Source organism: Xyrauchen texanus, chromosome 15 (assembly GCF_025860055.1).
Source record: "Xyrauchen texanus isolate HMW12.3.18 chromosome 15, RBS_HiC_50CHRs, whole genome shotgun sequence".
Classification (NCBI taxonomy): domain Eukaryota; kingdom Metazoa; phylum Chordata; class Actinopteri; order Cypriniformes; family Catostomidae; genus Xyrauchen; species Xyrauchen texanus.
Genome location: NC_068290.1, coordinates 7844404 through 7860708, shown reverse-complemented (window position 1 = coordinate 7860708; position 16305 = coordinate 7844404). Strand labels below are relative to the sequence as shown.

Below are 16305 nucleotides of genomic sequence, written 5' to 3'. Positions count from 1 at the left end.
TTAACAAATCCCTCGTATTATAATAATTTAAATATTTTGCTCAAATTGATATGAGGAGACTATAAAGGAGAAATGTCTGAATTTAACAGAGATATCTACAATGAGAAACTGTTTTCAGTACAAGTATACGGATTTGCGTAGGAATCCGTTTGGAAAGGTGTACCAGCTTGTTTTTTGGCGCGCTCTTAGTGACGCAGCGCTCACGATTATGATTGGCTTACGAATGCCAAACCCCCTCGAGCTTGTTTGTAGACACTGGAGCAAAGACATACGATATTTTGCGCCCGTACATTATAATTTTTTATTATTTCAGATTGGAGTACATTTGTTGAAGTACATCCCTTATTTTGTATCTACTAAATTAATACATGTACATTTTATGTAAACGTAAGTTCATGATAAAACTAGACTTAAGTGTCCTTGCAACATTTAGTTATTTTTTGCTGGATAGACACATTTGGCTTCTATTTTGAAAAATCTAAAATACTCTTCCAACAGGGGCAAATGGAAACTGTCAACAGGATTTCAAAAGAGTGGTTTATTCTTTTCTTCAGTAAGAAAGAAACAAAATATAAACAATACAACTTTCAATTCCATTCCTCAAAACCGTGAATACTAATGAAGCTATGCAAATGCAGACATCAATATAAACAGTATTTAATCGGTAACAACTTGCAAAAAAGCTGATTTTAAACAATGGCGGCTAGATAGTCTTTGATCTCCGCAGGGGTCAGTCGCCTAAATCCCGCTTCATTGCAGATTCCGATCTCAATGTTGTCTTCGGTCATCTGACCTTCAAAGCTTTCCTGTACCAAAATACATGGGGTCAGCTAGACATCACAGATAACATTTTATCAGGAGGAACATATTCTGTGCAGTGAATTATTTATTACCTTAAGAGTCAGTATAGCTGTGTGAATTGCATCTTCCAGCTCAAGATCCTCATTATATCTGGAACAGAAAAATCAAGCAAATAAAATGCTTTTTGTGAAAAGCTCTTACGCTGCATCCTGATCAAGCACAATGTGTTTCCAGCAACAAGTCAATTGTCTTTTCAGACTGAAAGTGAAAACAATAAAAACAATCAGAACATATTTAATGTTTAATGCACATTAATGTGGCTAATCAGTGCGACAGAGCAGAAATAGAAACCGACAAAATGTCCGGCCGCTTGCCGCAGTTGGTTTGGACAGAAACTCAGATTTACATTGAAGAGATTTTATACGATCTCACTATCACATCACACCTGGCAAGGACAGTGTTAAAATGCCTAAATTTGGCACTACATATTTGAAATTATGACGAATACATACATACACAAACACACACACACATACTGTGTGTATATATATATATATATACACACACGCATACCTTTTTTCAAGGAATGTTTTTCCATTCACATAGTTCTTCCCCATTGCTGTGGCTTTCCATGCAAAGTACGCACCCTTTAAAAAATCAAATTCCATCTTATTTTGCAAATACAGTACATGACAAAAGGTACATTTTTGAATGGATGATCATTTCAGTTAAAGCTTACAGACTGCACTAAGACACAAAATGTAATGACTAAACCAAATGGAATAGCATAGCATACAGAAGGGTCAGACTGGAATAGGTATGGTCGGTCTTCATCCCAGCCAGCAATCAGGAGGGACACCCCAAATGGCCGAACTCCTCTGTGTCAAAACAGCATCATACATATTAAATTGAAGCACATGACTAACAAAAACATGACACAAATCTGCATCTTGTGCCATTACCACTTTCGTAGGGGCTGCAAATCAAGCATCTATTTGAAATGTTTTCTTACAATCTGGCATACAATGCAAAACAAATAATTGTAGGGCAACTTCTAGATTATTTGTAACAGGGATAAACGACACAATAGAGGCATATCAAGCATACCCTGATTGTGTGTACTCCTGCATAACTGAGGCCACCCTCTGAACAAGCTGGCCTGTAGGAATAGGCTCTTGATAGACCAGAAAGTATTGCTGTGCCAGCTTTCGTGCCCTTCTCACAAGAACCCTACAGACACAATTAAGACCTTTTACAACAAACTCTTACAGAGCTGTTTAACTTTTCCATTTATTACATTCTCTCTAAAGATACAATTGAATGAAAAATCAATCTTTTTTTTTTTATGCATTTGGTAGACGCTTTTATCCAAAGCGACTTACAGTGCACTTATTACAGGGACAATCCCCCCGGAGCAACCTGGAGTTAAGTGCCTTGCTCAAGGACACAATGGTGGTGGCTGTGGGGATCGAACCAGCGACCTTCTGATTACCAGTTATGTGCTTTAGTCCACTATGCCACCACCACTCCATACTTTGTTTAAAAAGATTACAAAAAACATGACGTTGGTGGTTAACACATCAGAAAAGCAGATTTGTATGTCATCTGCACTTTTTGATTCACTTTCCACACATCTATTTCACATAAAGAAACAGTCTTTGGGCATGCAGGCTCATAATACATACCTGTAGTCTGGACCCATACCACTGTAGACAATACCAATGTGTTTGGTTATGGGCTCTACTTTGTGGACACTTTGCTCATCATACAGTATGGATTTCTGTTTCTTCTCTGTTGCCAGAACAACACCATTTGCAGCTGAGAAAGAAAAACATGAATGCACAATCTTGTAGTCCGGTGAAAGCTTCTTAAAATTAATAGAATAATCAGACCAGTGACTAACAGGCACTTATTAAATAATATGTTTTTCAGTCCAATGGTATTTATTAAAGGGACAGTTCACCCAAAAATGAAAATTCTCATCATTTGCTCACCCTCATACCATCCCAGATGTATATGACTTTCTTTCTTCTGTAAAACACAAACAATGATTTTTAGAAGAATATTTCAGCGCAAGTGAATGGTAACCAGACCTTTCAAGCTCCAAAAATCACATAAAAGTAACCCATACGGCTCCAGTGGTTAAATCTATGTCTTAAGAAGCAATATGATAGATGTGGGTGAGAAACAGATCAATATTTAAGTCCTTTTTTCCTATAAATCTCCACTTTCACTTTCAGAATGTGAAAGTAGGGCTGGGTGATTAATACAATTTTAATTTAAATTACAACTTTGGCTTCCAACAATTATGAAAACATGATAATTGAGATAAACGATTATTGTGCCTCATTCCGTTTCGCAATGAAACACTTTAATACCTTTAAAAAAAAAACTTAATATCGTTAAATAATTATTTAGTGAAGTAATAAGGAAGCGGGTTATAAAAATAAACCCTGAAACTGCCATTTCTCTGTGTGGTCAGCGGCGTGTGTATGAGTTGCGTGAAGTGACCGGGGAAGATATGGAATCTTCTCCCGTCTGATGCACAATTTTGCGCGGGGACGCTCGTCCCTCGCGTGCGTTTGCTGCAGCTAGATTATAACGTGATGGCTTGCGACATAGTGAATCATAATATGTATGTAACATTCACTGTGTGTATCTTGTCATGAAGAAAAACGGTGATACACAGCTCTAATAAGATGAGAAAGTTTGTTTTTTTGTGAATTAAGTCTTAGCCCATTATACACTAGAACAATATACGGTTGGCTTGTTTTCCAAAATAATATCTAAAACTCCTTTAGAACAACATACATTTACTTTAGGAGCTATACTACAGAAGAAAAATTGTTATCAGAGAATGTTGAATACAATATTTAATGAGGCTCGACATTAACGCTTGTCCGGGACAAGTGGATTTTTGAAGGGACAAGTGAAAGAGAATTTTACTTGCCTGACCGCTCAAGCAGACTGATTAAAACGTCAATAAATAACCAGCTATATTTGTGATAGCCAAGGCAAAAAATGTGTATTCCTTTTCTGCTGTTAGTAAGTAATCCAGAGCCTGTAATGTTATAATTCACCAGCGATCTAGTAACAGCTGCACGCTTTTTGATTGACAGGCAGTGTATATGTGTGTGTGCTGAACATGCGTGCAAATGATCTGTTTCTCACCTAAAGTGATTGCATAGATTCAGAAGACATATATTAAACTACTGGAGTCGTATGGACTACTTTTCGGCTGCCTTTATGTGATTTTTGGAGCTTCTAATTTCTGGTCACAATTCACTTGCATTGAAAGGACCTACAGAGCTGAGATATTCTTCTAAAAATCTTCATTTGTGTTCAGCAGAAGAAAGAAATTCATACACTTCAGGGATGGCATGAAAGTGAGTAAAGGAGAGAATTTTCATTTTTGGGTGAAATATCACTTTAAACACATTTAAGAAGATACTAAGAAAGTTTCTTTCTGCACCTTTTATTCCCACTGAAGGGGCACCAGCTGCCACAGCTGACAGAGCATACTCAATCTGGACCAATTTCCCTGAAGGGCTAAAAACAAAAAAAATGATTAAAAGGATCTCCAAAACCATGCATTATGCTGAAGAGCATTATTATACTGGGGGTAAAATATGACTGGAAATAAGTAATTTAAGTATACTTCTCTTTTGCATGTTTTACCAACTATGCAAAAGAGAAGTATACTTAAAATTACTTATTTCCAGTCATATTTTACCCCCAGTATAATAATGTGCATTCAGAAATCTTATAGTATACATAAAGCAAAGGCTTTCCCACTGAAAGTGAAAGTAAATTCAACAAGTTCCAATCAGAAAAACAAAACCGAGCCCGTTTTTAAACATCCGTGAGAGTGTTGAAACAGTCACTATGGAATGCAATATGTGTTAATTGGACTCTTTTCATAAATGATGATGCGCATGTATGGAAACAGCACTACATCACAAACACAGTGACTCTGCATCAATGCCGGTGTAATATTAAACAAATGCGTTTGATTGGCAGAACTCTCTCTAAACCTCAAGGTTTGTGATGCGTAGAAAAACACTGATGTAATCTAGACGAATACACTGTATATAGTAAAATAATAACGTTAATTACCTGAAAGTGGTGAGAGAGAAACTATAGCCTCTTTCTGCCATGGCTGTGTGCTGTGGCTGTTAGGGAAGTGACGTCACGTTTTTAATTGATCTGATTGGTTGAAAGAGGTACTGGTGGTGAATAGATTGAAATGTGGGTAATGTAGTTTATGGATTGTTAAAAATAATCGTTTACTTTCACATTTTAGTTTAACTTTAACCTATTTAATTGACCCTAAATTATGAAATACAAAAAAATAAAATAATAATATTTATTAGTTTAACTTTTCATATTTAACGTGTATCAATTTATCCCCTCAGAGAAACTTTAGAAACGTTGAACTACAAATCCCATAATGTACCCATGCAGGAAAATGCGCACGCGCGAATTACTTGGTGGGTCTGTGTTTAGCAATGACCGTGAGGATGTTTGGTGTGTACGAGTTGAATTAATGGAATAAAACATAGAACGGAAGAATAATGTCGCTATCTGGTTTAGTTCGGTTTTTCAGACAATCTCTTCAGCGTCTGGAACTCAGCTTAGCTCAAGCGGCGGGATTTGACAGAAGCTTGTGTAAGTGGACACGCATATGGTGTCATGTGTTACTGCCATATTGTCATCTTATATTACACGCATTAATTCTGAATTAAAGACCATTTCATAGTTTGGTTTCTCATTAGTTTTACTTCTGTGAGATGTAACATTAAATATACATTTTTGAATGTCAGTCTCTGGTGTGCCTACTGTTCAAGGGAACACATGGCAGTCTGTAGTTTGTATGGAAGGTGATGCTACTGTTTGAATAGCCTGAAGTGTTTCTTTTACATAAAAAAAAATAGATTTAAAATTCACATTATCTTTTAAAAGCCCCTTTTGTACAATTGTTGTGCATTTAACACAATTATTTGTAAAGTAATTGGTGCATGTATGTAATCATGCTTTTTTTCCCCTCTTTTAAAATAAGATCACAAAGAAAAATGTTTTTAAAAACACCTCTGAGAGTTCGATGCCTTATTTAAGAATCAAAATGTAAAACTATGCCTCTCTATTATGAAACTAGAGATATTGTTTACTCTATCAGTAAAACGTCACTTGAATGGTGAATTGGCAAACGTGATATTAAATATTGGAATATGTTTAACCTCTGTTGGCAATTGTTGACAAAAAGTTTCTTGAAAGTTTGGAAGTTAAGGTTACAAAATAGTGTGGAAAATCACAAATGTAATTAAAAAATTGTGAAATCCTCCAAATTAATTATTTATTGCCTGTAGTACCTGCCCTCTATTAAGATTAAATTGACTGTAATTGGGGTGTAGTGTGTAAGCTTGAAATGCTAGTGTGTAACCATCATTCCTATCACTCAATTTGACATTATTTTAACACCTAAACCCTGTTTATAGGTCCAGCTCTGGCAGTGAATGGTCCCAGCATTCTCCCGCAAGCCCATAACAGCAATAAAGAAAACCCAGAGCCCAGTTTCATGGACAGTATCTTTTGGATGGCAGCTCCAAAAAAGAGACGAACCATCGAAGTGAATCGCTGCAGAAGACGAAACCCAAATAATCTGATAGAAGTCAAGGTAAGAACACTGCTTCCTTTGTCTCCAAAAAAGAAAGCCCATCACAAGATGTCACTGCAAATGAAAGGAGCATTCACTTTTGTTTAAACAATGTTTTGTACTTGACAAATGCCAGTTCAAATGAAGAGCAACTTGTTATCCTCATTCAAGTCTTAATTTCTCACGTATTTCTTCACCTCTCTTCCAGAACAATATTGAGCCATGTACAGAGTGTGGCAACATGAAATTGAAGCATGTTTTGTGTGGATTTTGCTATGAAAAGGTCAGGAAGGAGACTGCGATGATACGAAAGCAAATCTCCATCATGGAAGGTGGACCTCTAAATACTCCTGCTGTGGAATCTGTTGTTTTGTATGACAATGAAACTCCTTCTGATGCAGACAAGGGCAAGAGAATAATCGAAAACAGCAGGAAACGTCCATATTGGTTTAAAATGTAATATATGTATTTACAGTGAAATAAAGACATACTGTTTTGTTTAATAAATCTAAACAATTTTGAACAGCTTCATTCATTCTTTTATGATAATGACTCTATTGTAAGAGTTTGATGTGTGCTGCACGCTGAAATACACCGTAGCTAGATAAACTGGTGTTTAGTGTCATAGCTGTTACTCTATTGTTGTGGAATCTGGATCTGTTTTATAACACATAAGACATATGGACTTCTCATTCTTTAGAGTGTATCTTATGATGCATGAAAAAAAAAAAGTCTTGAAAAGACCTCTTAAAATATTTGATAAAACAACACCATGCTTCATTTCAACATTCATGTACTAAATATGAACAACAAGGTGCACTTAAAGGAAAATTCCAGGTTCAATACAAGTTAAGCTCAATCAACAGCATTTGAAACCATCTTAGCACAAAAATTAATTTTGTTAAGATATTAATATTAAATTGACAGTAATTGGGGTGTAGTGTGTGTTAAAATCTTAATTGGGTATTTGATCTCTGTTCATCTACTCTACCTATCTATTTAGCAACCCTAGAAATCAGTCCATGCCATTCCATAGCAACCACACACCCTTGGCCTTGACACTGGCTAGCAATGGCTTAACAACCAGCCAAACACCCTAGCGATGTTCAACACAGCAAACATCTAAAAAGGCTCAATCCCATCAAACTACAAAAAAAAAAAAAATAATAGGCTATATCCGTCAAACTGTTTTAAACTTGCAGACCACTATTCAAAGTTTAAATTTAGCCACTTGTTATCACATCACCCAAGGTGGATTGTTAATAAACAGAGCCCTTTGTAGTCCGCTCTGGCGTGGGCTCCTCGACACTCATTACAAGCTTCTGCTTAGTGAATGGTTTGAACCAAATTCAGCATCAGGTTCTGCAGTTCAAGAGACTCACTACTCTATTCCAGACAATATCTAAAATTATAGAATGTTATTTAAAAATGGTATAAAAAAAAAAAGAAAGAAAGAGTAGATAATTAGAGCTTTCTGATTGACACCAGTTATGATGCAAAAATGAAGTACTGAGTACAAGGGTTTTATTTCAGTTGTAGGACACCTGATGAAGAGCAGAATGAAAGCCTGACATCTGTCACATGTTTTGATGTCATGCAAGCACTTGTAGACAGCGTCCATCTTGTCGCATGCTTCTTTAAGGACATCACCTGTCCTGAAAACAGTATTATGAGTTTGAGATCTTGTGTCAGCGACTGATCTTTCCAAACCTTCTGCATGTTGAGTCTGATCTCTGAGGTTCTTGTGTTGCCACTGGTGAATCTCAGCCTGTCCAGTTTGGCAACAGACACCTCACCAGCTTTGGGCTTGAGTGGGGGCATTTTCTTCTTTGGAGATTTTGAATGTGACAGGGTACCCACACCTTTGACCAATGAATTTTACAGTCATGACTACTAAAGATGGATTTTTTATTTTATAGATAGTGCACTCACAAACCGGATAAGTAGAAAATTATATATAGAAATAAAATATAGGGAGAGAATTACAGTATATTAACTGAAAATAACAATTTTAAAAGTCTCTGATATTTCTATGTTTTTAATTTTTATTTAAAAACTGGCGGATACGACAGTGGTTTTGGACTTCATACTGACACAGGATTACTTAATAGCAATATGGAATTGTAGTGGGTTAAAGCACAGAACTGGTAAGCAGAAGGTTGCTGGTTCAATCCCCCCAGCCATCATCATTTGTGTTCTTGAGTAATGCACTTAATTCCATGTTTCTTAAAGAAAGTTTTGTGTCACTTACAGTTTTGTCAGTCAAAACTATTTTGCACATCAGTCTGGATGCTTCGCTCACTGCAGCAATTATTCATTCTGCGCATCTCATGCGCCGGTAGGAACACATAGAATCCCACATGAGCCACCCTAAGGACTATACTAACTGTAGTTGTGGGGGGTGTGAATGTTTCAGTGCAATTGTGTTTTTTGAGTTTTCGCAAACAACGATGACTTTAAGAGCATATATGACAAATATATTACAATTAATGTCATTTTAAATAATTATGTGTATAGAAAGAGTATTTAATCAATTTAAATAAATTAGAAACTCGTCAAACTCCCCTATGAAATCATAAATGGACGGGTAAATGTTGTTTATGGAATTGCATTAATGTCCGAGCTGTCTTGAAGGATTTTATTCATATAACTTTAGATTGTTCAAGGTGAGCTAAAGGATACAAGATTTCACGTTTCCGTTACTAAGTGAACAGAATAGATCTATATGTTATTTAACACTTGTGCTTGAGTTCAAATGCAACTGCTGAAGAAATGCACTTGTCATCACATGCAAGGTTGCCGTTTTTAGCAGTGCTGTGCTGCAGGTCATTTTTAAGTATATGTCATGTTTTTACTTTATAACTATAAAAATACATTTTCACTTGTGCAGTGTGCTGATTTATTTGATGCATGGAATATCTGATTGTTAAAATAATATTCCGGGTTCAGTACAAGTTCTGTTCAATCGACAGTATTTGTTGACATAATGCTGATTACTACAAATATAAATTCGACTCGTTCGTCATTTTCATAAAAAAGCTAAAATCGAGGTTATTGAGGCACTTACAATGGAAGTGAATGGGGCCAATGTTTGGAGTGGTTAAAGGCAGAAATGTGAAGCTTATCATTTTATAAAAGCATTTATATTAATTATTCTGTTAACACTTTGTTAACTGTATTATGTGATCTGTAAAGTTGTTTAAGTCGTTGTTTACAACGAAGTTGTAAAATTGGATATAACTTTACACAGAAAAGGTTAGTAAGAGATTTTATCACAATTAAATAATGTTAACACACATTGTTTACGTCTTGTGTCTGTACTTTTGAAACGATGTGTATTTGAACTTTTATGGATTGGCCCCATTGACTTCCATTGTAAGTGCCTCACTGAAACCAATATTTTTTTTAAATAAAAGGAGGTGCAAGTGAATATACATTTTTGTGTTAATCAACATTATGCCACAAATGATGTCGATTGAGCTTAACTTGTATTGAACCCAGAATATTCCTTTAACACCAAACAGACAAATGTACACAGTTCATCTGTCATTCTAACAACACATAACTTGGGAAAACATCTTTATTAGGCTAGCTCAACTTAAGTTTTGTTGACAAATAGGCATTGTACTCTCCATTTCATATATAAAATATGTCTTAGAATAATCAAACAGCCCATAAGTTGTGTTTTCTTCTCCATTTGATCAGAGTTTCTCCATGAACAACCTGAATGATCCACCTAGATGGAATATTAGACCAGATCCAGCCCAAGGAGATGATGGGGGTAGATGGAATTATGCCCTGCTGGTGCCAATGATTGGTCTGGCAGCATTTCGTAGGTGTCCCATAACACAAACTTAAGGATGATCATGTAATACCTGCCTCAAATGTTTAAGCAGAGGTTTCAAGAGATTATGTACAATATTATACTATAGATAATACATGAGATATTCACTTTTTGGGTTTGAAATAAATTTGTGTTTATAAGGGAGTTTGTAAAATACACTGACTAATTTCTTTGTTAATTTATATTATTTTTCTGATGTATAGTAGTATTTTATTTGATAGTTGTTTTTATGGTATGATTGTGCTTTTCTTTGAAGGTAATTATCCAAATCAAATAGTTTGTAAAGTGTGTCATTTTTTTCCATGTTGAAATACTCTTTATGTAACATTGCTGTTTGTCTTTTACTCCCTTTTTTGGCCAGATCACTCTTGCAAAAGAGTTTTTACCAGGTAAAAAAGATAACTAACTAACTCAACACAAACTATGTTCTTTGCCAACACACACTTGTTTTTTTCCCCACCTAGGATGGATATGGACACGAGAATCACAGAAACAGATCCAAGATGTGAAAGATAAGTACAACAGCGACATGGCAGCTATCACCAAAGACCTGGAGATGAAGTACAGAGACACGCTGATGGAAAACCGACGGACGGCGGTACATCTGGAGGTGGAGCTTGAGAAGGAGCGCCAGCGTGTGAAGGGCTACAGGAAGGCTCTGATCTCTCAGAGCCAGCAGCTCATGGAGGAACGCAAGCAGCTTCAACAAGAACGGCAAGATCTGGAGCAAGAGAAGAACTGGCTGCTCCAGTCTGGCGTGGCTGAGGTGGCACTACAGAAAGCCCTGAAACAAGAGGAGGAGTGGCAGCGCAGAGCTCAAACTCTCCTACAGGAACTAGAGGAGAAGCTAGTAGAGAGGCAGGAAGCATTCTGCAGCATCCTTTTGCCACGGGAACAACGTCTGGAGATGGAGAAGAACCTGCTGCTGAAGGCTGCCAAAGACCCTGTGGGTGCAGGGCTGAATCTAGAGGGGGATCTCGGGGACATTTTTAAGAATGACAGACACTGTGCAGATTTGCTTAACACGGATAAGCGCAAGAATGGCAGTTTGATGTGGCTGTATCTCAGGTACTGGCAGCTGCAGGTCACTCTGCAGACACACAAGAGGGCAGAGAAGACACTCAAAGGAGGGCCACCGAACTCCAACAGACCTTGATGCAGGAACAGATGATAGAATCATTGAATCACAGATCTCTGTGAAACAATATCTTCCTGCTGTTTTCCTTCGCTAATCTAACTTATTGCCATAATTTTTCAATTAACTATTTATGATGCCAAACCTTTGTGGAAACCTTTTGAGCCTGTTAAAGGGATACCTTACCCAAAACCCACCCTTGTATTGTTCTGACCCTGTATTATTTTCTTTCTTCCATGAAACACAAAAGGTGATGTTAGGCAGAATGTCAACATTCAGTTTCATTCTATGGAGAATGGGTGCAAAAAAAGGTGCAATGAATGTGAATGGTGATTGAGGTTAACATTCTGCCTAAAATGTCCTTTTGTGTTTCACAGAACAACAAGAGGGTAAGTAAATTATGACAGAATTTTCATTTTTTAAACTATCCCTAGTCCTTGACAATCATATCTGAACATGCAGCTGCAAAATGATTCTATTGTGTCAGGAATAAAGTTTATCTTAATAATTTGTTGTTCTTTTTGTTTGTTGAAATTAAAACATTTTGTTGTTCAAGTTGTTCTTACGCTTTCATGTTTTTTACATTATTTATGAACTTAGTTAAGTTAATTGGATTTATTAATTTTTAGTATGAAGTCAGATGAGTCATTATTAATATATACATGACATGTGAACAAGCTGTTACTGGCATTTATGATCAATATATAACCATTCTGAAATTAAAGAATATATTACATTTTGAATGACTCAGGTTTATTGATGGATTTTTATTGTGTGCCATAAAAATACATGAATGAGATTTGCAATGTGATAATATGTAAAAGATTGACTAGATGATTTATAGAATGTATTTTCAGGAACTGTTTGACTGTTTTGAAAAGTGGTTGTTTGTCCTGCAGAGATGTCGGTCTTGTAGTACTGTCTAAACCTGCTGAGAAAGAGCGCAACAGCGGATTAATAACCTCATAGATCCAATTAATTTTGCAATATCAGCATCTCAAGAAAAGCAAGATAATTTATTAATATTTTCTGTTTTCACTAGTTTGCCTCTGTTGCATTGGATAAACACTTAAATAAAGGGAGACAATATTCCAGTTACATCTGTATCATTGCTAATGTAATGGAAAAATGCCTTAAAGGACACAAACAAGGAATAAAATAAAAAAAAGTATACATATCTCAGCTCTGTAGGTCCATACAATGAAAGTCAACAGGGTCCAAAACTTTGAAGCTCAAAAAAGCACATTAAGGCATAAAAGTAATCCAAAGGATTCTAGTGGTTAAATCCATGTATTCAGAACTGATATGTCAGTTGTGGGTAAGAAACAGATCAATTGTTAAGTCCTTTTTTTACTTTAAATTATCCTCCTTGCCCAGTAGGTGGCAATATGCATGAAGTAGAAGAATAACTCTCAGGATAGAGGAGCGCTTTGGAGGGCTGTTTTAAAGTTGAGATTAATAATTAAAAACAAAAAAAACTTAAATATTCATCTGTTGCTCACCCACACTTACAGTATATCACTTCTGAAGACGGATTTAACCACTGGAGTCGTATGGATTACATGTATGCAGCATTTATGTGCATTTTGGACCCTTTGACATTATGGACCTACAGAGCTAAGTTATTCTTCTAAAAACCTTAATTTGTGGTCAGCAGAAGAGAGAAAGTCAGACACATCTGGGATGGCATGAGGGTGAGTAAATGATGAGAAAACGTTCTGTTTTGGGTGAACTATCCCTTTAACATACTCTACAGTGGCCCAAAAAAGTATTTGAACACATAATAGATGTAGAGAAAGGACAGAATTTAGATGCTGATTGACTGTGAAATGTAAGTGGAATGGGTACATAGTTAATGTGACAAACTACACATCTGTGAACATACATCCACTAAAAATTATCTTGGCACCAGCAATCGCCAAAACGTCTCAGAACAGTGAAGTTAATTCTGAGGAAAGATGTTACATCATATTTGCAGATGCCACTAGGTATGATATAATGTAATCTAATGCAATTACATTCATACATGACTTAAGAGTCCACATACTTTTTGGGGCTTGATCTGATCTGTATTTTTCTTATTAAAGTCTTCTTGAGTCCTCTCAGCCTTCAAAATCCACATGCTCACACCCTCTAGTGTGCTGTGATTTAGTACAGTCTTCATAAATGTGAGTGAGGTCACCCACCATACTCGTCATTGTATCCATGTCCATGACGGCAGACAGCTTTCATCAGCTCATCACTCCCTTCGTTGGAAGCCGATCAGTTTTTCTCGTGGTGGAGAGATGAGGCTTGACGCTCTGAAGTCTGGACTCCTCGGTTGGATTACCATTGGCTTATGACGGGTGATGGATGATACCTCTCTTTTCTCAGGGAAAAATCCACTTAAACTAGTCTCAGAGTCCATGACAGATTTCAATCTAGAGGGAGAGGGCTTGCGGGTCACGTCAGGCTGTGTGATGTTTTTGGGCAAAAATATTGGTATTGGGAGAATGTTTTTGTATGGTAAATGATACTCCTGCATTGGTCCCCCATCTCGTCCCATTCGAATCATCTGGTTTGGGAACCTTTGCACTGTGAAATTAACCACCTGCTTTTTTTCATAGCTCTCCTTTCTTACTGAGTCCTTCTCGAAGAGTGTCATCCTGTGAAGGAGCATATTGAAGGTTCGATAGTAGTGCATGGTACACTCATACCAAAGCAAAAAATTCAGTGCAAACAAAGCATGTGGGACTATATAGTACTTTCACAAACTATACAAACTTCTTAAAAAGAGCTGCTCAAAAAAATCTTCAAAATGTCTCATTTTGTGTCTCACAGGAAAAAAACAAAACAGCTAACAGGTTTGGAACAACATGGTGACGAACGGTTCCTTTAAACCCATTTAATATCTAAAAATACAACACAGAGGGGAAAGAAGTACATACTTGTATTCTGGTCTTGTCTCCATCAACATATCTAACCAGGTGGCTTCATACGATTCTCTGGCGATTTCATCAGTCTCCTGGAAATCACTGTACGAGTTCACAAGATATGACCTGGGTGTCCTGCTCAAGCAATGCATCTCATACAGTTAACCACACTAACTCAGAAGCTAAATATTTAAATCTTCTAACAAGTTGTGCTGCTTTCCTCCTGAGGGTTCCTCAGTCTTATAAGTAAAGGTCTGTTGCTATTTTTACACTCTGCCCACAGAACAGATTGGTGTGGCGAGGGGGGAAAATGACTAATCCCATGAGTATTTAACTGATATGTAAGACTAACAGTTCCCCAGCAGGTGAACAGAGCCAAATGACCATCTCTGCTTTCTGGTGTTCTGTGCGTCAAGACTTCATGCTTACTGCTAATAGCAACAAAACTAGATGTTGAGACATGAGATATCAGAAAGTTTTATTTTCATTTTCTTTGTATTAGTTTGCTATATTGTTTGTGTTATTATCATAACGTGAGTGGTTTAATTTAACCGTCTTATGTATATACACATTCATAGGCTATCTGTACACATGTGTATATAACATTATAAAAAAGGATGGCGACAATAGCCTACTGTGATACAGTGATGCTATCATACCACAGTGTTTTGATATATACTATGGTACGGAATTATACCATATTCATAAGGTTCACATGGTACTCCAAAGATTACAATGGTGTTATCATGGTACCTAAAAACATGGTTATACCATGCCTTAAAACAACATGGTATTACCATGGTACATGCCCAAAAACACTGTAATACCATGATACATGTGCAAAACAATATGATATCACAATGGTACGTGTCCAAAAACATGGTAATAATATGGTACATATTCCAAAAACACAGTAATACCATGGTACAAATCCAAAAATATGGTTACACTATATGGTACATGTACAAAAAAACATGGCATTATTACCAAGTTATGTGTTCAAAAACATGGCAATACCATGGTACATATCCAAAAACATACAACATGTTATTACCATGGTACTTTTAAAAACATGATAACATTACCATGGTACTTTCTAAAACATGGTCATACAATTGTAAATGTCCAAAAACATGGTAATACTAAAGCACGTGTCCAAAAAAAAATACAAAATAACAAATAACAAAAATGATATCACCATGGTAAACGCACCAAAACATGGTAATACCATGGTACATGTCCAAAAATATGGTAATACCATAGTATATGTAAAGAATAACATGGTATTATTACCATGGTACATGTAAAAAAAACATGGTAAATCCATTGCAAAGTCCACAAACATGGTGATGCCATGGAATATGCAAAACATGGTATTACCATGTAAATATCAAATCAAAAATATCCTTATTAAAGTATAATAAAATACTGTATGTGTGGAATATAGTGTACAGGTAGAAGCCAAGTAATCATTCTAATTCTATACAAAGCATCCCCGATATTGTGAAAAAACAAAAATAGAACAAGGTGCAGACAGTGGGCCCTTGTTTTCTGTCTGGGGTGTCAGCGCTATGTACAGAGGCCCCTCATCCTGTTGATCTGACATTCAGAGGAATATGTTATCCTCACACCAGTCTGTAAGATTCATATGCTGTAGGTGAGACAAATAATACATCACTCAGCAGTATGAACAACCCTGTCTCGAGTTACTGATGAAACACACCACTGTTCAGACATGGGGAATCCTTTGGGACAATTGTTATATTTGGCCTCAGGATGAATCAACCTGTCATACGAGTGTTTAGAAGATATTTTATGAAAAAGATGTTCAGACATGTCCCAATCATATTACACCCCCAAATAAAACTAAAGCAAAATTTTTTTATAAATATCTAATTTTATTATAGATAGATAGATAAACTTGATAGAGATATTAGGCATGTATAGAGGATTGATGCCA

The 16305-nt window shown here is 36.3% G+C and overlaps 4 protein-coding genes across 8 annotated transcripts; 2 read left to right on the top strand and 2 right to left on the bottom strand.

Annotated features, from left to right (window-relative positions):
- Positions 1-287: 287 nt before the first annotated feature.
- Positions 288-4985, bottom strand: LOC127656046 (proteasome subunit alpha type-2-like). The gene is made up of 8 exons (XM_052144177.1): positions 4918-4985; positions 4274-4350; positions 2487-2619; positions 1909-2031; positions 1598-1679; positions 1375-1448; positions 894-951; positions 288-806 (listed from the first exon to the last, which is right to left on the bottom strand). Exons 1-8 carry the CDS (start codon positions 4956-4958, stop codon positions 690-692), a joined length of 705 nt encoding a protein of 234 aa, XP_052000137.1. The 5' UTR covers positions 4959-4985; the 3' UTR covers positions 288-689.
- A 308-nt stretch (positions 4986-5293) lies between these two features.
- On the top strand, positions 5294-6962 carry LOC127656413 (39S ribosomal protein L32, mitochondrial-like). Its single transcript, XM_052144735.1, has 3 exons — positions 5294-5469; positions 6297-6475; positions 6663-6962. Exons 1-3 carry the CDS (start codon positions 5376-5378, stop codon positions 6912-6914), a joined length of 525 nt encoding a protein of 174 aa, XP_052000695.1. The 5' UTR covers positions 5294-5375; the 3' UTR covers positions 6915-6962.
- A 2073-nt stretch (positions 6963-9035) lies between these two features.
- Positions 9036-12153, top strand: LOC127655961 (coiled-coil domain-containing protein 127-like). Its single transcript, XM_052144062.1, has 3 exons — positions 9036-9120; positions 10160-10286; positions 10763-12153. The coding sequence occupies exons 2-3, from the start codon at positions 10169-10171 to the stop codon at positions 11452-11454; spliced, it is 810 nt and encodes a 269-aa protein (XP_052000022.1). The 5' UTR covers positions 9036-9120; positions 10160-10168; the 3' UTR covers positions 11455-12153.
- A 31-nt stretch (positions 12154-12184) lies between these two features.
- Positions 12185-14567, bottom strand: LOC127655962 (telethonin-like). 5 transcript variants are annotated; one of them, XR_007972123.1, is made up of 3 exons: positions 14361-14567; positions 13620-14078; positions 12185-12364 (listed from the first exon to the last, which is right to left on the bottom strand). XR_007972123.1 is itself a non-coding variant. In XM_052144063.1 (2 exons), the coding sequence occupies exons 1-2, from the start codon at positions 14495-14497 to the stop codon at positions 13673-13675; spliced, it is 543 nt and encodes a 180-aa protein (XP_052000023.1). In that variant the 5' UTR covers positions 14498-14567; the 3' UTR covers positions 12371-13672. The 5 variants fall into 5 exon arrangements, 1 of the variants encoding a protein (XP_052000023.1); XR_007972121.1 differs by having other exon boundaries at positions 12186-12364; positions 13481-14078; XR_007972124.1 differs by having other exon boundaries at positions 12186-12361; positions 13481-14078.
- Between the last annotated feature and the right edge of the window lie 1738 nt (positions 14568-16305).